This window comes from Xiphophorus maculatus, chromosome 1 (assembly GCF_002775205.1).
Source record: "Xiphophorus maculatus strain JP 163 A chromosome 1, X_maculatus-5.0-male, whole genome shotgun sequence".
Taxonomy (NCBI): Eukaryota; Metazoa; Chordata; class Actinopteri; order Cyprinodontiformes; family Poeciliidae; genus Xiphophorus; species Xiphophorus maculatus.
The window spans coordinates 29,946,580-29,970,850 of NC_036443.1; the positions used below are offsets into that span (position 1 = coordinate 29,946,580).

The window sequence follows — 24,271 nt, forward strand, 5'->3', positions numbered from 1 at the left end:
CAAGCTAAAGAAAAGCTGTTTTTATTGCATTTTAATCAATAAAATATTGATTTTAAAAAAAGGAATTGAATTGTTTATTTGCATTTGTTAATGCATTTCTGATATTGTATTTAAAAAATGCATAACTGGTTAAATTAATTTGTTTTAATTGATTAGTTATCAGGATAAGTGATTAACTGATAACTAAAATAGTTTGTTGCAGCTTTAATTATGAGAAAGAGGCTTGAAAAATCTCCTTCACTCGCTAAAATAAGGGACAGAAAATCTTAACGTTTATCACATTATTTGAATTAATGTAGCTGTACCTGTTTAAACTTTTATCTTTTCACCGTTTTTCCATTGTTTGCAGCACAAAGTCTACCTGGTGCCCAAAGACGATTTCACCCTGGAGTTTATTGAGCCTGGACTCCACTGCATCGGGACGCATGGACAGTTCTCCCCCGACAGGTAAACACACACACACAGGTTACATAAACTGAAATTATGACGACAGGTAAACACACACACACACACACACAGGTTACACAATCTGAAATCATGAAAGTAGAAATGCAGTAATTTTGAGAGAAGATAAAAAGTTTCTGCGCTGTGATTAGGAATCAAAATCAAAATAGACGCATTTCACAAAACTGCAGTGGAAACACTTCTCTTGTTTTTGCATCACATGAGTCACATGATCAATAAACAAAACACAAAGAAGACGACAGGAAGTAGGAGGGAGATGATGGTTTGTTTCCATAAAACGCCGCATTCAGAGCCGCTCCCAAGTAGGCGGAGCTTATCACTCCAACGCCGACGTCTCTTCTGATGACTGACGGCGACATGGCTGGATTTTCCTCATTTAATTTAATTTAGTTTTAGGAGCTGGTTAAAAATGTCTGGACACTCTACCCACCTCTTATTGTAGGTAGGAGCCAGTTTGTTCCAAAAATCTTAGAAATTTTGAGATTAATCATAAATATTCTAGAAAAAAAATGCTCCCAAAAAACTGAAGAAAAAATTTGTAACTTTTGAAATGTTGAAAAATTCAAATTTCTTCTAGATAATTTCTGAAATTAATTTCAAAATTTCTGTTTTAAATTTTTTTAGACCTTTCAAGTAATGTAAAAATGTGTTGAAGTTTTGCTGCTCTTGGCCTCTGATTGGTCGGGACGTTGATGAACAGAATTAGCCAAAAGGTTGTTTTTCATCCGCTGTTCCTTCTGTTGTCTTGCTAAAAATAAATAAGGTTAAAATTACTGAATTTGTCAATAAATAAATAGTGATTTATCGCGTGAACAAGCTTCTTCATGTGTGATTTTTAATGGAAACACTGAAATCGCAAGTTTTTTTTCAACATCGGCAGAATTTTGAAAAAATTTGTGTGAATTTGTGACGGAAACGCAGCTGCAGAAATGATGACCTCACATTGTGATCGCTCTCCGCCGCAGCTCCTCCTGCGTCCTGTCCCGCTTCCAGACGCCGTCGGACTCTCTGGTCCTGAAGGAGGGCCAGAGCTCGTCCACGGAGGACGCTCCGGTCCAGGCGTCCCCCGCCGCCGCCCCGCCGCTGTCCCCCAACCAGAGGGACGAGCCGGTCTGGATGGGAGACGTCCGGCCGCCGTTCGGAGCCGACAACAGCCTCCACATGCGCCTGGACTCGCTGCAGGTTTGAAAGCTGCTGATTTAAACAGATGATCATTTTACAGTAACTTCCTGTTTAAGTTTCCCTTTGCGTCTCCGTTACCCAGAATGCAGCGGTGTACTCGACTCGCCTCCAGGCTCTCGGCCGTTACGTCTTCATCCTCCATTTTCACCAGCCTCTTCATCCCACATATCCAGTCCAGGTTTACATCAATGGAGGCGTCATCTGGCAGGGTAGCAAACACTACACTGTAAAAAATACCTCACACCTTTTACACATCAACAAAATTTGTCTCCTTTGACCAAAAAAAAAAAAAAGGCCAAAAAACAATGTGTGAAATTGAAACTGATTTTTAAAAAATACAACAGTTAGGACTGCAGCTAACTATTATTTTAGTTATGGTATTATTGTAGCAGTACTGTGTCGGTTATCCTGACGTTAATTGATTAATTGGATTTTTTAAAAATCTACATCCTCTTGATTTTTTTAATCAGTATAGTTTTTTTTATGCAATATTAAAAATTCTCAACTCCTTATTTTAAAAAGGGAAAGGAACATTTAATTTCCTTAAAATGTAATAAAGTAGCATTCCTTTGATGTATGCTTTTACAAATCAATCCTGATAAAAAAAAATTCACAAAAGATTGTATATTTACAAAATAATAATTAAATGAAATTATTATGTATGCAGCTTGTAAGCAAATATTCTTGAGTATTCTGATGATTAATTGATTAATCAGATAAAAACAATTTCCAAATTCCTCCGATTTTTCATTTTACCATTTAAGCTTACTTAAAAATATTAATACATTTGAAAATAAACATTTTATCGCCTTATATGCAACAACCTAGCATTCCTTTAGTGAACGCTTGATTATTCATTGGATGCATCTGCAGCTAATATTTAAAATGTCAACATTTCTGTACTCTGTGCATCCATAGAACGCAGCAGAGATAATTACGGAGCTCTAGCTGACTTTGATTCTGTGTGTGTGTGTGTGTGTGTGTGTGTGTGTGTGTGTGTGTGTGTGTGCGTGCGTGCGTGCGTGCGTGCGTGCGTGCGTGCGTGCGTGCGTGCGTGCGTGCGTGCGTGCGTGCGTGTGTGTGTGTGTTTCAGGCCAGACCAACGCCTCGTTCTGCCCCCATGCTTACGGCTGCAGGAACATTCTGGTTTCGGAGAACCAGATCATGCTGGATGTGACCCAACACGACATTTTCCTCACCGTTCAGATTCCTGCAGGCAGAACATTGTGGCTGGTGAGATTTTGCTTCCGTTATCAGATGATCAAATCGATTCTGTTCTTCCAAAATACGCCGAAAATATGAGGCTGAACTACCCAACTCTGATCTGAATCTGTTGCAGCTCATATAATCAAATATCTTCAGAGTTGTTACAGATTAAATTTTGGCACTTTTTGACCTCCCTAATGAAACGGTCTGTAAAAGAAGACTAAAAAAAGTTACTCAGCTAAATGTAACTAGTTACCAGCTCTCCCTGTTGGTTCGTAATGTGAATGAATGAATTCCCGTTTAATGTCTCGACAGGATTATGTTCTTGTAGTTCCTGAGCGGAGCTACAGCTCCAGCTACCTGAACGAAGAACCTCTGGACAAATCGTACGACTTCATCAGCAACTGTGGCCAGAACAGCTTCTCTGTGAAGTCAGTTGCCCAAGCGGAGAAATATTTTACTTTATGTCTTGCTGCTTCACTGACGTGATGAACGTTTCCGCTGCAGTCCCGCCGCCGCCTCGCCGTTCTGCCTCAGCTCGGCGGTGTCGCTGTCGGCGTTTTTCAACAACGGCGCGATGCCCTGCGCGTGTCACGAGGCCGGAGCCGAGAGCGACGCCTGCGAGCCGTTTGGCGGTCAGTGCCGGTGCCGGCCCAACGTGATTGGACGGGACTGCTCCATGTGCGCCACGGGCTACTGGGGGTTTCCCAACTGCAGGCGTGAGTCCAGTTGCTTTCAGGTCCAGAATCGGTGAAAAATTTAGTCCTGAAACAGGAAGTTTAGAAATTTAAAATACAGACTGAGAGAATGTTTCACATTAGTGCATATATTTCATAAAAATATTTAGAATTAAAGGTTATTATCTATTCCATTGATTTATAAAAGTTAGCTTCCAACTAAATATTTAATAAGTAAGCTAAATGTTTAGTTAAAAAACTTAATAGTTAGCTTTGAGCTAAATATTTAGTCGTCAAACTTAATAGTTAGTGTGAAACTAAGTATTTAGCTTGCTAACAAAATATTTAGTGTGCAAGCTAAATAAAGTATTTAGTTCCAAACTGAATATTTAGTTCCAGAGTAAACACTTAGTTTTATTAAATATTTATTTAGTTAGCCGGCTAACTAAATATTTACTGTAGCTCGAAACTACACATTTGATTAGCAAACAAAATATTTAATTTGAAGCTACATATTTAGCTTGCTAGGTAAATATTTAGTTTCCCATCTAAATATTTATCTTCAAACTAAATATTTAGTATGCAATCTAAATATTTAGCAAACAAATTGCAAACTAGTGGACAGAACTAGTAAACTAAATATTTAGCGTCATTCTAAAAATTTACTTTGCAATTTAGTTTTAGATTGCATACTAAATATTTAGTTTTTAGCTACATATTTAGCTTGCCAACAAGATTTAAATTATACAATTCAATAAGAATTAAACAGTCAGTTTGTTTGTTTTCTATGTAAATAACAAACACAACATTAATTTGATGTATTACTATTATAAAAATTTGTTTCAGTGGAAATAAATACTCGAGCATATATTCCAAGTTCACATGTGTATATTTCATTACATTGTTGTTGAGGGTCATTTCCTCTGGCTGTCGGTAACTTATATATATATATATATATATATATATATATATATATTATATATTATATATTCCTTTATTTAACTTCTCTCCCTGCAGCCTGTAACTGCGGTACGCGGCTGTGTGAGCCGGTCACCGGGGATTGCATCTGTCCGCCCCGGACTCTGCGCCCCGAGTGCATCCAGTGCGAGCCGCAGACCTTTGGCTGCCACCCAGTGGTGGGATGTGAGATCTGCAACTGCTCTCGGCCCGGCATCGTCTCTCCTGACGTCAGCTGTGACACGGACAGCGGACAGTGCAGGTAAAATTAAATTCCTTCAGTTTTTATCAGATGTCTACAGACATTCATTTCTAGGAAGTGAAAACAAAGTGGATTCTGGGAAAAAAAAATAAAAAATCTTACCAAGTATTTATGGTCTAGTTTATAGTTTATAGTGCATCTTAATACATCTTAATACACTTGAAATAAGACAAAACTAAGTTAACTTTTAAGCAAGAGGTAGAGACTTGTTTTAAGTTTATAATTACTTAATACTGGCAGATTGTTTCACTTATAACACAGAAATAATGTTTTGATTTAACTGTAAAAATCTGCCAGTACTGGTACTTTCAAAGTACTAATACTTTATCAATATTAAGAAATTATGAATGTAATACAAGATCCTATATGTTCCTGAGAAGTTGCTTCTAAAAAAAATATTTAAAAGAAAAAAAACATTGACATTTCTGTGCTTGAAAAGTCTAAAGTTTTGTTAGAAAAACTGAAATTGTGAAATTAATCTCAGAAATATTGCAGAAAAAAACAGTTAAAAATTTAGAAATTTTTTTGCAAGATTTTTGATTGGTTTTTTTTCTCTTTTTTTGGAGAATTTTTTTCTGAAATATTCATGATTAATCTCAAACTTTCTGAAATTTTCGGAAAACATTTACTGCTATCTACAATCAGAGGCGAGCACAGTACGCAAAATTTATACTCAAGTAAGAGTAGCACTACTTCGACATATTTTTACTCAAGTAAAAGCAAAAAGTAGCTGAAAATTTTAAAAGATTTTTCTAGAAAATTAAGAAAACCAGACAGACACACCAGCATCCAAACACCGAAGAGTTTGATGGATAAAGGATTACCTTTAAATAAAAAAATCTGTTTCCAGATGCAGGAACTACATCGTTGGCCGCCAGTGTGACCGCTGCGCGCCCGGTTTCTATGGTTACCCCAACTGCAGGCCATGCGACTGCAACGAGGCGGGAACCGAGGAGGAAGTGTGCGACTCCTTCACAGGACAATGTCTCTGCAAGGTTGGAGAAACGCCCAAAACTCTCGTCCCTTTTCAGGCACCGCCACCAGTTTGGGCAGCTCAAAGTGTGTGTGTGCGTGTGTGTGTGTGTGCGTGTGTGTTCGTGTGTGTGTGTGTAGGAGAACGTCCAGGGCTCCCGATGCGACCAGTGCAGGATCGGTACCTTCCACCTGGACCCTACCAACCCGAAAGGATGCACCAGCTGCTTCTGCTTCGGCGCCACCGACCGGTGTCAAAGCTCGGATAAAAGACGGATAGAGGTAGAACTGATTTATGTCCTGATCCAGGATCAGCTGAAACGAGACGTTTCTGCCAACTGACTGTAGCTACAGGAGATAAGAAGCTTTCCGTTTCTTCAGATGTCTGTTCTGTCATCATCCATAATTCGATGCGCCGTTAAGGATTTATGAACATGGATGTGTTAAAACATGAAGATGCTGGTTTCACTCACTCAGACCTGCAGCCTTCTGTAAGATGAAGATCTTCATTTTTATTTATTGATTATTGGCTGTCCTGTTTGGCATCAACAATCCTGTTTTAGAGGAACTGAGCCAGGACTGCCTTACGTCAGTCACATCCGGCTGGAACTGATTAATTGTTCTCACGTGACGTCGCACGTCCGTAAACGTTGTAACTGACGGCCATCTTGGTAGGCAGTTGCTCAGATAACAGCAAGTGCAAGCGTTGAACTAGCTCTCGCCTCGTTCTTAACTTTTAAACAATATAAGTTTATTAAAACTATTACTTGGCAACAATTGCTGAGTACTTTACTCTCCTCTGTATAATACTAAGATAAATATCAGTGATATGTACTGTATTACTTATCTGCCAAGCTAGCAAAATTAGCTTAGCTTATGTAGCTTTTATCTGCTAGCTAAAATGGACATGTAGTCTATGTGTTTGTTACTAGATGTATTTACTCTGCTAGTCACCAGAACCTTCTTATTCACACAGAGTTCGTACGTCCACTAAAAATCCACTAAAACAGTGATTGTTTCAGTTCATCAATGTCTGGCCATGAAGCTCCTCCATGTTGTACGCACTCTGACCTCTTTACAGCAGGTAATGAGGTCAGAGGCAGCTTGTCCACATCGTCTGAAATATTTTCCTTCTCCGTCTCATATGGGTCAACAGCAGCCATTTTGTTCATGTAACTGTCCACATATTTTTTTTGTTGGTCTTGAAGCCATGCTTTGACTGGGCTTTCCTACCAAGATGGCGCTGATCGCTGCCGGTTCAGACTTGTGGAAACTATGAATAGATCAGGTGTTTCCAATCTTGGAGAGCTTCTATCCTGCCACCTTTAGATGCATCTTTTCTCTGAGTCCTTCAGCTCTGGAGTCCTGGTAGACTTTCATTTGTTTCAGGTGTGTAGGTGTTATTAAGTTTTCTCCTGGGTTATTTCTGTGTTTTGCAGATCATGGACATGGAAGGCTGGGTGCTCCTCGGGGCAGACAGACAGGAAGTACCCGTGACGGTGTATCCTGATCAGGATCTCATTGAGGCTGACCTCAGTGATGTGCCTGATGTCTACCAGGACCTCCACTGGCACGCACCCAAGACTTATCTGGGAGACAAGGTACCAGTAGACTGTCCAGTTTAAATCAGTTGAATTAATTGGTTTTATTTTAGTTTTTTACTTCTCATTCCTCCAGGTTTCGTCTTACGGTGGTTCCCTGCGGTACCGCCTTCACACCCAGACCATGAGAGGAGACGCTCTGCCTCTACCGGCTGAAGCCTCCCGACCCGACATTATTCTGAAGGTGCGAAATAACAAAACCAGGTTGGACCGCAGCATCCAAACTGCACATTAATTCATCTCTGTGTTTGTTCCTGTGGCCTGTAGGGGAACCAGATGACCCTGGTGTTTATGGAGAGAGAATACTCCGCGCCTGAAGACCCTCACCTGGGAATTGTTCACATAGTCGAGGTAAAGTCACCAAATCAAAGAAATCAAATTAATAGACAAAAAACATGATTCACATTGTTTTTAAGATCGTGCTAGGCTGCTTAAGGCGTGTTAGACTTTATGTGATTGTTAAGCCTTTGCTCTGAATCCATGTTGAGTAGTTTAGATTTAAATAAAAATTGTCCCAGAATGAGGCCTTGAGGAACCCCACATGCAAACTTTGTTTGCTCATATTAACATTTGCTAATTGACATAAGATTTGAACTAATTTACATTACAATGTAATGTGAAGAGCTTTAGACTTGATAAAGAGCCATACAGACACAGGCCATTTACCACAGCAAACAGAGTTATTCACTCTAGTTTTGTCTGTCAATCAGTATGTTATAATCTATTGTGATCAATGCAGCCCTGATGTTCAGTAAAGCTAGTTTTTAAAGCAATATGCTTCTGTTTCTGGGATCTAATATCCCCACAGTTCCTCCATATGATGGGAAACTGCATCAAAGGGACTCTAAACCCCTTCTTCTTCCTCCTTTCCTTCTTCTTCCTCCTCTTTTCCTTATTCTTCTTCCTCTTTTCCTTCTTCTTCTATTTTTCCTGTCATTACAGGGAAGTTTCCGTCACGCTCGGACTGGCAACCCCGTCTCTCGGGAGGAGTTGATGATGGTTTTGGTCAACCTGGAGTCTCTACAAATCCGAGCCCTTCACTCTCAGTCGGCCCACTCCGTGTCGCTCCATGGTGCCGTGTTGGAGGGAGCAGCGGACCTGACCTCAGGTCGCCATGCAAACAATGTGGAAATCTGCATGTGTCCGGCCAATTACCAGGGAGACTCTTGTCAGGTGAGGAATTAGACTGGATGTCAGAAAACGATTTCTGTTCTTTCCTCTGTCCAATGTAGATTGTCTAAGAAGTCTCTTTTCTTTCTTGGATTCAACTAGGCAAACTTAAGCTTAAGTGTTTACTAGATGCTTGACGTTCCTTTCTGCCTGTAGAAATGTGCTCCAGGTTACTACAGAGACACTATTGGACTCTTCCTGGGAAAATGTGTTCCCTGTAACTGTAACGGACATTCGGACCAGTGTTTGGATGGATCTGGAATCTGTCTGGTGAGTTTCACTTTCCTTTCTCAAAGCTTTTTGACTTTTTTACACTATAAACTCCACTCTACATGCTTTCCAGAGTTGCCAGCACAATACAATCGGAGACCACTGTGAGAGCTGCAGGGGAGGGTTCCTCAGCAACAACAGCCTGGACGGACAGGCCGTGTCCTGCTCCAGTTGTCCCTGTCCACTCAGGGCTCCATCCAACAAGTCAGCCTTCCTTTTACACTCTGAGCTGCTGTTTTTTCACTCTTACTGAGTTTTCCAGGAACTCATCCTGCTCTACCTTTGTGCAGCTTTGCAGAGGGCTGCGTGCAGAGGAGTGACAGGATGCAGTGTCTGTGTATGCACGGCTATGCTGGACCAAACTGTGAGAGGTAATCATAACTTCTCCTTAAAGCAGCGGGAAAACACACACCCCAGGTTCAGCTACTTGGTTCAGGTTCTTGCTCGTTTGTTACTTTGTTCCCTGTTACTCAGGTGCGCCCCTGGTTTCTACGGCAACCCCATGGTTCTGGGCAGCAGGTGCCAGCCATGCCACTGCAACAGTAACACGGACCCCAACATGCTGTTCACCGACTGTCACCCTCTGACTGGAGAATGCCTCAGCTGCATGCACAACACGGCAGGACCCCACTGCGACATCTGCGCTCCTGGTTTCCACGGAGACGCGATACACGCCAAAAACTGCACCAGTGAGTTCAGCTTCAGGGTAACATATGTAATCCAAAGAACTTACTTTTCTCTGGAAACAAATCATCGTGCAGGACTCAGTATCTGTCTGCTTTAAAGGCTAGCTCAGTTGGTAGGGAATAAATATTTTAATCTCAGGGTCGCATGTTCGAGCCCCACGTTGGGCGCCAATATGTCATGAGCTGGGCGACGCAAATTACAAAAGTAAATCATCACAGAGGACTCAGTATCTGTCTGCTTTAATCAAGCCAACAATAACAAAAATCTTGAAGAAACTCCACCTTTCATACCAAACTGGCATGTTCATATTAAAGTTTGTTATATAATGTGTGTGGAGAATTCTCAACCAATCGGTGTAATTTTCTAACAATGCACATGTCCTTCAATAGACGAAGCACGCTGGACTCTTACATCTGTTTCCTATCAACCTATATGAGTCTTGGCCAAGAGGCAGCAACAAATACAGCACAAAAATTACACAGTTAAAAGAAAATGACTCCTTTTGTGATGCAGGATGCAACTGTTCTCCATGTGGAACCGAATCCTGCAACCCACACACGGGACAGTGTCGCTGTAAACCTGGAGTCACCGGACCGCTCTGTGACCGCTGCCAGGTAGGATCCAGTTTTAGGATTCTGACCATTTTTTGTGGATTTTACAGTGCAGTCTATGAATTTTAACACTTTCTGCTTCTGTTTGCTCACTAAGTCAGGTTATTTTGCTCTGATCAAGTACAAAATGGGAACTAGGTCTAAGTGATGGTGTTCAAAACACAATAAGACCTTCTATCAATACCTATTGTTTGCCTCTGCACTGCAAAAACACAACATCTTACCAAGTATTTTTGTCTAATTTCTTATGCAAATGTCTAAGTACACTATAAGACAAAACTAGCTTAGAAGTGACTTTTCAGTAAAATATTGGCGCTTGTTTTAAATCAATAATTCTTGGATATAGACCAAGAAAAAGTGCCAGGTCGGCTGACAGATTCTTTCACTGATAATGTGGGAAAATGTCTTGTTATAAGTGAAAATAATCTGCCAGCAGAACTAGGATTTTTATTTAACATTCAAGAATTATTGACTTAAAACAAGTTCATAGTTAGTTTTGTCTGATTTCAAGTGTGATAACATGTTTGCACAAGAAATTAGACAAAAATATCTGGTAAGATGCATTTGTTGTGTGCCTTGTTCAGAAAACTGATGAGCAAGGGAAATGTTTGCGTAACTTTCCATCCTGTTGTGTTGTTCTAAGGACGGGTCGTTCGGCTTCAACTCGTGCTCCGGCTGTCGTCAGTGTGAGTGCGAGGCCTCGGCGGCGCTCGTCCAGCCGTGTAATCCTCAGAGCGGTCAGTGCGCCTGCCAGCCTGGGGTCAACGGACCGAACTGCAGGCAGTGCGCTCCTGGTCACTGGGACTATGGACCGGACGGCTGCAAGAGTGAGTGTGCACACCTGGGCTAACGGTACCGTCATACATCACTGTTTCTGCTTTAGTTGCAGCAGCTGACTGACTCCTTAATGGGAGTGTTTAGATTTTTTGACCATTTTATTCCACTTTATCACAAACATTGTTGTATCTATGCTAGGTCCAAGGCTGCTTGGATGGAATTATTATGCTATTACACTTCTGGTTCTGGTTTGCTCTGCATCCAGAACCAGCATTCAGCTTCTATGCACCACAAACTTCCAGAAAACTGCAAACCGGCCGATACTCTGAGTTCCTTTAAATCTAGACAAGCAGCACCTGTTTAGAGCTGCTTTAGAAACATCATAAATGAAACACTGACCACGGTCTTGATGACGGCACTAGGCAAAATGTAATGCTTCAATTGTCAATTTTCGTGTTGTTAATGACGTAAAGCACTTTTAACTACCTTGTTGCAGAAATGTGTTTAAATTTGATTGGTTGATTGAACTGATCTGTGGGTCATTTTAGGGTGCGACTGTCATGGAGGTCGCTGTGACCCCCGGACCGGTGAGTGCCGCTGTCCAAACGGGATGACGGGGAGACAGTGTGACGCCTGCTTGGAAAGGTACAGCGTCCCTGTGGAGGACCGGCGCGGCATGCACTGCGAAGGTAAGTAAATCGCACATACCTGCAGACCGAGAATGGAAACCGGAGGATTAATCACTGACGGACGGCGTCCTGTGGGTGTGGACACTCAGTGTGTGACAGCTGCGTCATCGTGCTGCTGGAAGATCTGGAGAGATTGGACAGCGACTTCAGCTCCATGTCGCGGCAGCTGAGGAACCTCAACGCCAGCTCGATGTCCTGGGCTCAGCTTGCGAGCTTCAACAAGTCCATACAGGACGTCGCTGTGAGTTTAAACACACAAGCCAAACATTTGCTTCAAAGAGCTGCAATGTGAGTTTGGTGTGAAACACGATGATGAACTGATCATCGTGTTTCACGATGGAGCTGAATGAAAAACAAGATACAAATATTGCTACCAAACCAAATGTGCATCCTGTGTTAAATGTCTCCAAAACTTTGAGGGAATTGTTTTATGACTTTTATTCTGACTGAATAAACAGAAAATTTTATTTTTCTCACATTGTTAAACTTAGAAAGCCCTCAAAATCAACTGCACTTATTGGCGATTTTTTTGTGTCATGATCACATCCTCATCTTTATAGCAAATCAGTAATTTTTGGTTGAGAAGTTGACGCTGCTCCATCATGCAGCGCTATTAAGGTGATAATTTAAGGAGCTTGTTGAGTGTTTATATTTCAAAACAAAACTGCATGAAGTGCACTGGACTCTGTTTGGGTTGTTTCTCTTTCCTGTTCTGGTATGGCCGCCATCTTTAATCCTGTTATCATCTAGCTTAGTTTAAAGATGACCAGCAGCGCCCTCTGCTGGATGGAGACGAAACTACAATACTAAAAGATGGTCTAAGCCAGGGTCAAACTCCAGTCCTCGAGGGCCGCAGTCCTGCAGTTTTTAGATGTGCCACAGGTACAAAACGCTGGAATGAAATGGCTTAATGACCTCCTCCTTGTGTAGATCAGTTCTCCCAGCCTTGCTAATGACCTAATTATTCTATTCAGGTGTGGTGCAGCAGAGGCACATCTAAAAGTTGCAGGACTGCGGCCCTTGAGGACTGGAGTTTGAGACCCCTGGTCTAAGCAGACGTTATTAGTTAATCAATCGTAACTAATTTTAATCTAATAAACCATTAATCAATAATTTATCGTAAGTCAATTGTTTGCAGCCCTTGTCTTATGAAACCCACAGCTAAGCATGGTAGTGTTTTAGTTTTTTTAATGTTGCTGATTTTTAAATCAGTTCATGAACTTCTAATAAGGTTCCCAATTAAAGGTTGGCTCAGTGTGAGATCAACACATCTTCACCAAATCAACAGGTTTGTCTGTTTGTGTGTTTTTGGTGTTTAATTTAAATATCTGGATTCCAGCGCGCCATTGAGAGCTACAACAACACGCTGGACGAAAGCAGGAGTCGCGCCGACATGCTGGACATGGACATCGCGACCATCAAAGCTGACATTGATGACTTGCAGAAGAAGGTCAGAAACGCACATATTCAAGCCTCTTGTTCAGTCAATACGGCTTAAATGATAGTCTTGATAATTTCACAAATTAAAACATTTTAAGTTTAAGTAAATATTTTTTGTTTACTTATTTATTTATTTAAGTTTCCTTTAGATAATTACATAGATGTGTTTGTCACAGGATGAAATTGTAACTGATTCTTTCTGCTGCTATTAAGTCAAGAAAAGTCTGAGAAATTTTTAGATTAATCTCTGAGATTTTCTTTGGCAGGATTTTTTAGCAGAAATTTACTCCTGTTTATTGTTTTTTTTTCTATCTACAATGGCCCTAATTCACGGTCGTAAAATTGTGTGGTGTTTTCAGTCAAGAGTAATGACAGGCCGGGTCGGTCTGCTAGATGACAGTACCTCCCACACCCACAACAGGGCAGAAGATCTGCTGAGATTCATTAACAACATCAGCATGGACATAAACGGTGAGAGAAACGCCTGTTTATCCCCAAAACACGGCCACAGACGGCGGATTGTTTGACCATCGTCTGCTTCTGTCTGCAGCGACGCTGCACTTGGCGAACCAGTCCCGAAACGAAACGGAGGGCGATTGGGATGTGGAGGGGCAGGAGGCGAAGATCAGGGAGGTTCAGGCCATACTGAGGGAGATGAGGTACAGGAGCTGTGTGGGTCAGAAGAAACTGGCAGACAAGGAGAAAAACGAAACAGAGAAATGTAAGTTTACCATCTGAGCCCCTACTCACAGTTACTAAGGCTGCAACTATTGGTTATTTTTAGTCATCAATTTTTCTATCAATTATTTTGGCGATTATTCAAGTTATAAAAATTGGCACATTCTACATGTTTTTCATTTAACCACCAAGTTCTTAAAAATACATTAAAAAATTCAAATAAACAAATAATTCAAATCCTTTTTTTAGATAAACAGTTTATTCTCTAAAACACAGTAACATATAATTTTTTTTCATCCAAGGAGTTTTGGAGAAAACATTTTTACAGGGTGTAGTTGTTTTTATATTAAATCCAAAATGTGTATTTAATATAATTTAATATTATAGTAGTTTAATTACTGTTCTGAATATGCTGTTGTTGTTGTTTTTAGCAAATTGCCTTTTTTGGAGTCTGTATACTCCAGTTAACAATTAATCTATTACTAAAATAGTTGGTGATTATTTTAAGAATCAATTAATCGCAATTAATTGCTTCAGCTGATCATTTTGAGCTAAAATATTGTGGAAATGATCACAAAATGTCCAGTAAATCCCTCTGTATGTTTGTGTTAGTATTGGATCGTGTTATCAAGGAGCTGGCAAACCGTCAGCAGGAAAATGTAAACTTGACAAAGGCCATCAGGGACCGTTTGCACCGCTTCACCACTGAAATGATAAACCTGCGAGACGCTCTGAACGAAGCTGTGAACAACACTGCCAGAGCCGCAGAACTCAACAGCATCAACGAGAAAACTCTGGAGGAAAACAACGTAAGAAATCTGATAAAACAGTGAGTGTGTGTGTGTGTGTGTGTGTGTGCGTGCGTGCGTGCGTGCGTGCGTGTGTGTGTGTGTGTGTGTGTGTGTGTGCGTGCGTGTGTGTGTGTGAGTGCATCTGATGTCTGCTGTCTCTGTTTCCCTCAGAGGAAGATCGAAGACTTGTTAATGAAGCAGAAGGAAGTGAACGACACGCTAGAAATGGCTGTCGCTGATGTCACTCAAGTCAACTCTGTGGTTCAGATGCTGCAGGAGTCCAAAGAGGTAGGAACAAATCAAAACACATAAATATTTAGAGTGCATCAAACTTCTAGTTTCGTAAAATTGGTTATTTGTAGTCAAGATTCAGGAATATTATGTTCAGTGCTATAAAAACTATCAGGTTTTCCAACTCTGAAAATGTTTACATTCATTTTATTTTGCATATATTGCAATTATGCAGAGCTAGCATTTCAAAAGTGGTACTGAGAATTCTAGAATCGCCCCCCAAAAAATCCAATCTGTGCCACTAAACTAAACTGGATACTGCCTAGAAAGTCCGGTTAATTTAGGATGGTGTGGATGCATAACCGGACCAAAGAAGTGAAGTCCAGTCTGCCTGTAAACCTCGGTCACATTTTGGTTGACGTGAACTCTGGTCTGATTCAAATGCATATGCGAACAGCAAGCGAACCAGAGATCACTCCAAAAGCAGGAAGTGGACTATAATGCAGGGCATTCTGGGTAAAAGCAACCAAAACAAACGTGTTAGCCTAGCGCTAGCAGGAGATATGACTTGTGGTCTTTAACCAAAGCCAAAGGAGATACAACTGTTAAAATCTGATGCTACTCCATTTTTGTTTACTTTTTTGAAGAAAAAAGTTGCACTCAGTGTCTTCTTCAGCGGTTTTCATGTCATTTCCTTCAGTGGCTTTTGGTGCAGCGCCCCCACAGGTGAGGAGGTGAACAGGTTTTTTAATTAGTTTGGTTGGTTTGACTCTGCAGTGGAACAAATGTTGCAACTTTGGTCCCGAGTCGAACCGAATATACCAAACTATCAGGTCTGAAAATAACTTAAGTTTCCATCCAAGGACAGATGAAGAACTAACCACTTTAGAGAGTCATTTATTCCATTATTTAAACTTGAGGAAGTTTGTAAGTTGAGACTATTTTTTTTCTGCTGTATACAGGACAACCTTAACATTGGATCGATCTTTCTTAGTTCCAAACTGCTTGTTAGTGAGTGGTGATGAATACCTGAAGCAGACCCTGAATTTATCCCTCTAAAATGTATCTGTCAGGAATATGAACATCTGGCAGCACAGCTAGATGGTGCCAGGTCGCCTTTGGCAAACAAGGTGCAAACATTTGCTGCAACCAACACCTTAATCCCTCTAGTGGAGGAGGCAGAGAAACACGCTGAGCTGCTGAATGCCTTAGCCATGAACTTGACCAGGTAGGGATCTTCTGTGTGTCCAGCTAAAACTTCCCAGTTAGACAGAGAATTGATAGATGGTTCCAATAAAACAACGTTAACCTGTGATGTGTTGCTACTACAGTTTGATCGCAGAGACCAAGAAGGATCCGTCTGTGGATTTAACAAAAGTCTACAACAATGTTGTCAATAACATCACTGCAGCAGAACATGCCGCGAAAATGGCTGAGAAGGCTGCAAATGACACTCTAGAGGTACATAAACACACACGCTTATATTTTTCTCCATATTGGTTTCCATAAGACCAGCAGGTCATCAGATGGTGATTGAATATACCACAACGGTCCTAAAAATGCAGCATAACAAGTACACACACACACACACACACACGCCTACACACAAATACACCCTTTCTTTTTAAAAGTATGCAAATCTTTTTTTGTTGCTGTTAATATCTAGTTTGGCTTTAAATACTTTTAGAATATAAAGAACCAGGACCTTGGACAGTCGGCGAGCGGTCTGAAGAACCACAGCATGGAACTACATGGAGAAGTCCAACAGATGAACGATGAACTCAACAACAGTAAGTACAGTGTCTTTTAATCAAAATTAAATAGATTTTCATCTTCTGCTTTAAATTATGACCCAGTTTTTAGAATCTGAAGTGGTAAAATAATTTTTTCTGTCTTGCAGCCCTGAAGGGAGAGCTGGAAGAAGCTCAGAAACGGCTGAATTTAGCCAAGGCCAAACACGATCAAGCCGTGAAGGATTTGGCAGAAATTCAGAAAAGCCTCAATTCCACCTCAAGTAAGCAGTTAAAACGTTTTAAAGCAATGCAGTTTCTAGAATTACAAAGATTAAATCAAGCCTCATGCATTGGAAAAGCTCTGTGGCTGGATGACGCAACAGCAGGTTAAATTTGAATCAAATGGGCTCTTCGGGTTATTCTTAGAATGCTTGATGAGAAAAATAACTATTTATTGATTATTTAATGGATTAACCAAATAATAATTTGATAGCAAAATGTGCTTAATAGGATATATTTTTGGTTCAGTTTTGGCTTAATTACTGTGTTCTTAGTGTGTTCTTTCAGCAAATAGACCAGTTAACAATTAATCGATTAATTGTCAACTGGAAGTTAACAATTAACTTCCAGTTAAACCAATTAATTGTTTCTGCCATACAATTTTATTTTAAATAACCTCAAGTTTTGGCTCTACAATAGTTTACAAGTTTAAAACCAAAAGGACAAACAGAAAAATCTTACTACTTAATTTGTTTAAACTATTACATTATCATGTTGGTTGAAATAGCATTACCATATAAGTTTTTATTAAAAATATTACATTTTTCTGGCCCTCAGGTTTTTTTCCTTCACAATTTTGGCCTACAAGACAAAAAGTTTGGACACTGCTGGCTTAGACCATTTATACTGGGGTCCACACCGCAAATATTACAATGAAATCATACTTTTTTCAATCATTACAAAAATACATCACAAAATACCTTAAAACACATGAACAAAATCAAAACACAGAAATACAACCAACTACCTGAACAATTTCTGAGATAAATTAAAAACCAACAGTAACAATCTTCACATAATGTATAAATTCATTTATCTCATCAATTTGCATATTATAGATTTTTAAAATATTGTTTTTAAACTTTACAAACATTACATTATTAATGTAATGTTTCAGTATTAAATTCTCTGTACACGCCTGTTTTTTGCAGAGCGTTAATTCTAGGCATTTGCTTTTTTTTTTTTTATTTGCAGATGTGACTCAGGAGATCAATGAAGCAAAAACTGTGGCGAATAAAGCAAACATCACAGCCACTGACGTCAACAACATGTTGCTCCCCATTAAAAAGCAACTGGACCAATGGCAACAAGCTTACGGTGACACCAACTCCACGAGCGATGACATCAACAAGGCCCTGATCAACGCCAGCGAAACGGGTGGGAATACTGCAGAAAGGATTTTAGTACTTGATTTTAGTATTTTTTCCCCCTGTACATAAATCGGGAATGGCATATGGAGCTGCAAATTGCTCTTCAAATCGTCCACAATGACTTTTAATAATTATGCCTAAAAATGACAAAGAACCAACTGATATTTTTGAAGGTAGATATAATAAACAAAACAGGCCCTAGCAGTTTTACTATTTTTTATGGGATAATAGGATTAAATTATCACAACAGAATAATTGTTGTGATAATACAACTGGTATTTTGTGTTGATTTTTCTTTTCAGTAGGATGGGGTTTTTTTTGTTTGTTTTTCACCAGTTTCCAGAAACGGTAAAAATAGAATGGTAGTTCTAAAAAAATAAATGTTCAGTAGGACATTAATAATAAATTGTTTTACTCAATTAATGAGCCATTATTGAATATTTAATAAAAAGAAAAAGGATGCATTCATTATAAAAATGTATTCTTAAAATCTCAAAATGATTTAGGCTTCAATTGAAATTTAATTATTGTACTGTTGGCAGTTACAGAATCAATAAGTAACCTGTCAGTAATCAAATGATTAAGGAAGGAAACAAAACTAAGGCTGCAACTAATGATTATGTTTGTAATCAATTAATCTATTGGTTACAAAAAATGTTATTATTCTGACTTTAATCAGTCTGATAAAAAAAAACAACCCAGTTAACAACTTAACTTACAAATAAATTTAAATATGAAAAAAAGAAATGATTACAATTCTTTTTTAAAATAATAAAGTAAACAGCAATAACAACATTCCTCCAGTGAATGCAAGGATGCATCTGCAGCTAAATACTTGCAGCATGTAATTTATCCAATCAATCGTTTTAGTCCCAAGCAAACACAAGAAGTCTAACAATCAACTACTTCTAGACATATTGCTGATTTTAATTTTATTAAACAAATACCTCTGAAACTTACATTCCCTCAAATAATGTTTTTTCGTTCTTAGTTCGAAAGCTGGAAGAACACATCCCGACGTTGCTGAAGAAACTTGACAACCTGCAGAATTATTCTGTCCAAATGCCAAACATCTCTGAGAACATCAACCGGATCCGGCAGCTCATTCAGGAGGCGCGCAACACTGTCAACAAGGTGCATACTTTTCTGTCCAAAACTCAAAGTATTTACACATTTCTTCAAAGTTTATTGGTCTGGACTGGATTCGAAATGTAACCGGCTGTTTCCCCTCCAGGTGAGCGTGTCCATGAAGTTTAACGGGAAGTCGGCCGTTCAGGTACGTACTCCTTCTAACCTGGCGGACCTGGCTGCATACACCTCCCTGAAGCTGTACATCAGCCCATCACAGCCAAAGCAGAGAAAACGTTCCACCACTGATCCGAAAACACAGTTTGTCTTCTTCCTCGGCAACAAAAATGTACGTCCTACAACATCAACTCAGAGGGACATTTTATGGCTAAGAGGAACAAATGTGTGTTATTTTTATACTCATGTCTGCTGTATTTGTAGTCCAATAAGGAGTTTTTGGGCATGGTGTTGGAGGGGAAGATACTGAGCTGGTATTTCAATGTTGGAGAAGAAACTATAAAGGTGATGTCGTCTCACGATGCCCAAACTGATGGAACATTCAACAGAGTTGTGTTGGATAGGTAAGAGTTTTAACCCTTTCTAACAATGATTCATAGTCAGGCTGCAACTACCAATTACTCCAGTAATTGATTAATCGGATAACCCTGTCCCAGGTTTAATTTTTTTCTCCCGTTATACTGTACACCTAAAAACTACATTTTGTGTTTACTTGCGTTGACGTTGACTAATATTTAAATTGGTTTGATGTTCTGAAACACTTTATGGTGACAAACATGCACAAAATAAAAAATCAAGGAGGGGGAAAAAGCTTATCACACCACTTAATCGTGGCGTTTCAGAAACTGTAAGCATGTAAATATTGAATATACTGTATTTGGACTGATAATGGAGCCCTGAGGAACCACATATGTGATTTTGTTCCCCCTTAGATTTGTAACTATCAAATGACACAAAGTCAATTGATAGTTACAAATGGCTTTGTAAGAATCAAAGCGAACAAAACTTTTGACAAATTTTGAAAAGTTTTTTGTCAGAGAAAGAACTCCAGTTTATTTATGTAGCATATTTCAGCAACAAGTTACCAATTAATGATGTGATAAATTAAAATGAGATTGACAATTTACTTGTGGACAATTATCAAAGAGGTTTTACCCTTTAAAATCGTTGAAAACTCGGCATTTTGAAAAATGCTGCAAAAATGTAACAATGGGAAGTAGGTACTTTGCTCTACCTGCCACTTTTTCTTATTTTCCCTGTCAAAGCTGAATGAAAGATATTTTTTGAAAATAAATTTTGGCTATAAAACTGTATAATCCATTTTAATTGTTGTTTTATTTATTTACTTAAATATTTAAAATGTTAATGTTCTTTAGAAAATAAAGTTTGAGGATGTACTTGGATTAATATGCCGTTATCATTGTAGTAGTAGGAAATTGTGTCAAAATGACAATATTATGGTTTATCGCAGTCATTTCTAGGATAATTTATTGTCCAGCAAAATTTATTGTGATAAACATCATCTTCTGTCAAATGTAGCCATCGGAATCATGAAATCACACCACAAAAACATGCAGTTATAGGGAAAAATCGATCAGAAAAACAACTCGAAAACATTGTAAGTTTAATTTATCGTATGTTAAAAATGTGCTTAGCTTTTCAGACTTCCAAGCTTAGGGAGCATGTATTTAGTTAATGCTTGTAACTGCCTTGTCTGTTTTAATGTAGGATTCTCCAGTACGGTCAAATGTCCATGTCTTATTTCTTGAAATACGACGAAAAGATCTTCAAGGCAGAAGGGGAGGGCAAAGGTGATATGGGACTGCTCAACTTCCAAACCAACGACACAGTCTTCTATGTTGGCGGACCCCCAGATTCTTTCCAGGTGAGCAAAGGCGGGCCAAGTGCCGCCATTGTCAGGTTACACTCACTGTTACAAAAGAACGGAATGCTGCAACACGGCGCTGAAAGTCCTGAGTGAAGTCACTCCCCAATTTTCTTCAAAACTAACAAAATTGATGTCAAATGTTTGTACGGCAAGAATTTTTGTTTGTGCTACTATCATTTTAAAGATATTAATACATGTTTTCAGAGGTCATGCCAGGTCACCTTCCCCAAATCACACAAAATTGGCATTAATCAACTCGACTGCATTTGTTCAGCTAAAACGTTTGAAGATATTGATGAAAGTTTGAAGGTTAGAGGTAAACCAGCCACCGACCCCTCAAAATCAACTCTGCTAAATTTGGTTTGTGCAATAAGATTGTTTGTGCTGCTATATTTTTAAAGATAATAAAATGTTTACAGAGGTCATGAAAGGTCAACCAGCAATCCACATGACACAAATCTAATCTCATACATTTGTGTTACGTTTGTGCTGCAAAGATGTTTGTTTGTGCCATAATCATTAATAAAAATTTATGTCACCAATTTTGTTAGATATGGACAATGTGGGCAGGCTGGTTGACCTTTTGACCTTTAATATCTTGAAAGCAAAAGCAGCACAGATGAAAAGTTATGCTGCACAAACCAGCGCAAGCATTGCCGACTTGATTGACACCAATTTTGTCTGATTTGAAGGGGGGGGGGGTGACCTTTTGTGACCTCTGGAAACACTAACATCTTTAAAAAGATAGCGTCACAAACAAAAAAATTTCTGCACAATCACTGGACAGCAATTGTGTTAGATTTATTATCCAAGATTTTTTCTTATTAAAAAGACTTTCTTTTGGTAAAATTGTGTCTATGTTTTGCTTATATTGCAACTCATAATATTCTTATAATTAAACAACATTGTCATCGCCTGACCCCAATACTCTCTTAACTTACAGAAGGGATGACTGGAATAAAAGCTCCTTTTAGAAAATGTTTTCTCTCATTTCTAATTAAGACTGGATTGTGTGAGAAAAAAATCAGATTGAATTTTTAGTCCATATTGAACAGCCCTACTAGCAGCATTGATATCATAAACCTTCAAAATGTAAGAAATCTGAAAATCAAATATTACCAAGACAAAGCTTCAACTTTATTTTGTAAGCATAACATTTTTTTATTGTTTGCATAAATAAACTTGATGTTCTTTATTACAGTGTTTATTATGTGTTTTACAGAAATAAATACATTTGTTCTTATTTTCTTTCTTTCAGCTTCCCGCCCCATTTAACAATTCAACTGGATTTGAGGGCTGCATTCAGCTGGAGTCGCTGAACCAGGAAGTAGTCAGTCTGTATAACTTTGAAAAAGCCTTCAATCTCAACACTAAAACAGAGAAACCGTGCAGCAGGTCAGACCATGTTTGCTTAATTTTGTACTTAGCAGCATAAGTTTTTTTCTGTTTGCTTTCCCTCCAGGGCTACAGTGGAATGGTTTAAAACAAAACATATTCATTGTTTGTTAGAATGGCATAGCCAAAGTCCAGACCTAATCCCAGTTGAGAATCGGTGGCAAGTTCTGAAAACTGGTGTTCATAAACACTTTGCATCTAATCTGACTGAGCTTCAGCTGTTTTGTACAACACATTTTGAATCATATATAATTTTCTTTCTAGTTCACAATTGTATTGACCCTTTGCAACTACGTCACTAGAGGCGCAATGACGGACGTCGGCAGTGAAGGACAAAAGTATTAACATGATGCCATCTGTCAATCATTCTATGGGGTTTGTCAGCAACTGACCAATCAACCCATTTGTCCCTTTATCTGGAAGTACACGCCCCTTATCTGCAGGAACTGCGGTTAGGGAGTTTTCGAAGAAATTAATAGGAAATCATGGTCCAACGTTGTCAGTGGGGAACATGCAATCTGGGCACCGTTACCCAGAACGGTATATGCTTGATTTTATGTGTGTAAATTCCAATGGTAGCTCTAAGGCAGCATGAAAACATGTGCCGCAGTAACTGCGGTACATGTTTATGTTAATGTGTATTTTTTTTACCCCTCCAGGGGTGGGCTCTAGTGTCCCTTATATGACAGTAGGCTGACAGGAAACGGGGAAGGAGAGGGGGGAAGACATGCGGCAAATGTCGTCGGGTCCGGGAGTCGAACCTGCGACGGCCGCGTCGAGGACTCAAGGCCTCCAAATACGGGTCGCGCTAACCGCTACGCCACCACGGCACGCCCGCTAATGTGTATTTTTAGGCTTATTCCTGAAGGCAGATTTTCACAAGCCAGTATTATTTAAGTCATTACTCAACCATTTTGAACGTGCAAAATGCATTGACACAGCTTTCACACTCACATCCTCATTCTTCCTGTGGCTGCGAAAGACTGAGCTTTATCGTGGGTTTATCGTTGAGTTCTCCGTTGTTTCCCACAACTAATTTTACAGACCTGATGTAGGACTCATTAGAGAATTTTCTTGCCTGCTGTCTTTGCTTCAGTGTTTGTTGATAAGGTAAAAATGACTCCACAAATGTCACACATTGAGTTCCTCTCCTCTGCCATTATAACACTGTTTGTTTGTAGGAGGTCTGCTCTACTCCTGCATGGAGGCGGAGCCAGCATCATGTCAACTGAACAGAGCAGCTGAAATTGTTTTCCCAAGTTGTTTTTGCCAATATATTTATGGCTTCTACTTGTTCAAGTTAAGCTGATTTGTCTGTGAACGTAATACACTTGGATGGGGCTACAAAATTTTTAAAAAGCTAGTTTAAAAACCGATCCATTCCCTCCTGACGTGTTGATTAAATGTTCTTACTTTGTATAAAGTGTTCGCTGCAAATCCGCGATTACACCGAGGGTTGTTATAGCCATCACGACCGTATCTTTCCTCGTTAAAAGTTACACAATAAAATGACAAGTTTGGTTTGTATCCTTATCTATTTGTTTTTACAGTGAAATCAACTGAATAAAAGCAACATTAGGGTAACAGATGTATGTTTTCCAACAGGCTTTACAGGAGCAAATAGGTTGTGACGTCACAGGCAAAGGGTCAATACCACTTTGTATTAGTTTTTCACATAAAATTTCAATTAAATATATTTTTGTTTATGATCATAATGTGACAAAAACTTACAGGATATGAATATTTTTACTAGTCACTCTACATCCATACAGAAACCCAATTGTAAGACTTGAACCCAGGACCTTTTTGCTGCAAAGCACTACTCCACAATAGTCATCTTTGTTATTGTTATTATTTTAAATATGCTTGCTGAAAGAAATTTCTTATAATAGGTCTTCGGTGGTTGACGGGGAATATTTCGATGGAACCGGCTTTGCTGAGATCAACTTTACTTCTACTCATTTACGTTCAGTGATGGCAATTGACCAGGACATCAGACTCCTGTCACGCAAAGGAATATTAGTCCTTCTCAAAAATGAGGTAAAGACCCATTTCAATTGATTACAACACTCC

At 39.3% G+C, this 24,271-nt stretch overlaps 1 protein-coding gene across 2 annotated transcripts in view; it reads left to right on the forward strand.

Annotated features, from left to right (window-relative positions):
• lama5 (laminin subunit alpha 5) overlaps positions 1-24,271 on the forward strand; it is a 92,255-nt gene that overhangs the window by 55,011 nt on the left and 12,973 nt on the right. For both annotated transcript variants that reach the window (XM_005801930.2, XM_023331222.1), the window contains exons 29-65: positions 350-447; positions 1,431-1,647; positions 1,730-1,856; positions 2,741-2,880; positions 3,169-3,284; positions 3,361-3,572; positions 4,548-4,749; positions 5,600-5,744; positions 5,863-6,003; positions 7,161-7,322; positions 7,399-7,506; positions 7,590-7,673; positions 8,265-8,495; positions 8,649-8,762; positions 8,836-8,966; positions 9,053-9,133; positions 9,237-9,451; positions 9,963-10,063; positions 10,704-10,887; positions 11,386-11,526; positions 11,616-11,767; positions 12,866-12,976; positions 13,326-13,437; positions 13,517-13,687; positions 14,257-14,453; positions 14,607-14,723; positions 15,740-15,894; positions 15,998-16,127; positions 16,354-16,456; positions 16,567-16,680; positions 17,654-17,836; positions 18,821-18,963; positions 19,064-19,246; positions 19,339-19,478; positions 20,644-20,800; positions 22,062-22,198; positions 24,091-24,238. In XM_005801930.2, coding sequence (XP_005801987.1) covers positions 350-447; positions 1,431-1,647; positions 1,730-1,856; positions 2,741-2,880; positions 3,169-3,284; positions 3,361-3,572; positions 4,548-4,749; positions 5,600-5,744; positions 5,863-6,003; positions 7,161-7,322; positions 7,399-7,506; positions 7,590-7,673; positions 8,265-8,495; positions 8,649-8,762; positions 8,836-8,966; positions 9,053-9,133; positions 9,237-9,451; positions 9,963-10,063; positions 10,704-10,887; positions 11,386-11,526; positions 11,616-11,767; positions 12,866-12,976; positions 13,326-13,437; positions 13,517-13,687; positions 14,257-14,453; positions 14,607-14,723; positions 15,740-15,894; positions 15,998-16,127; positions 16,354-16,456; positions 16,567-16,680; positions 17,654-17,836; positions 18,821-18,963; positions 19,064-19,246; positions 19,339-19,478; positions 20,644-20,800; positions 22,062-22,198; positions 24,091-24,238 — 5,403 coding nt within the window. The remainder of the gene's footprint in view (positions 1-349; positions 448-1,430; positions 1,648-1,729; positions 1,857-2,740; positions 2,881-3,168; positions 3,285-3,360; positions 3,573-4,547; positions 4,750-5,599; positions 5,745-5,862; positions 6,004-7,160; positions 7,323-7,398; positions 7,507-7,589; positions 7,674-8,264; positions 8,496-8,648; positions 8,763-8,835; positions 8,967-9,052; positions 9,134-9,236; positions 9,452-9,962; positions 10,064-10,703; positions 10,888-11,385; positions 11,527-11,615; positions 11,768-12,865; positions 12,977-13,325; positions 13,438-13,516; positions 13,688-14,256; positions 14,454-14,606; positions 14,724-15,739; positions 15,895-15,997; positions 16,128-16,353; positions 16,457-16,566; positions 16,681-17,653; positions 17,837-18,820; positions 18,964-19,063; positions 19,247-19,338; positions 19,479-20,643; positions 20,801-22,061; positions 22,199-24,090; positions 24,239-24,271) is intronic.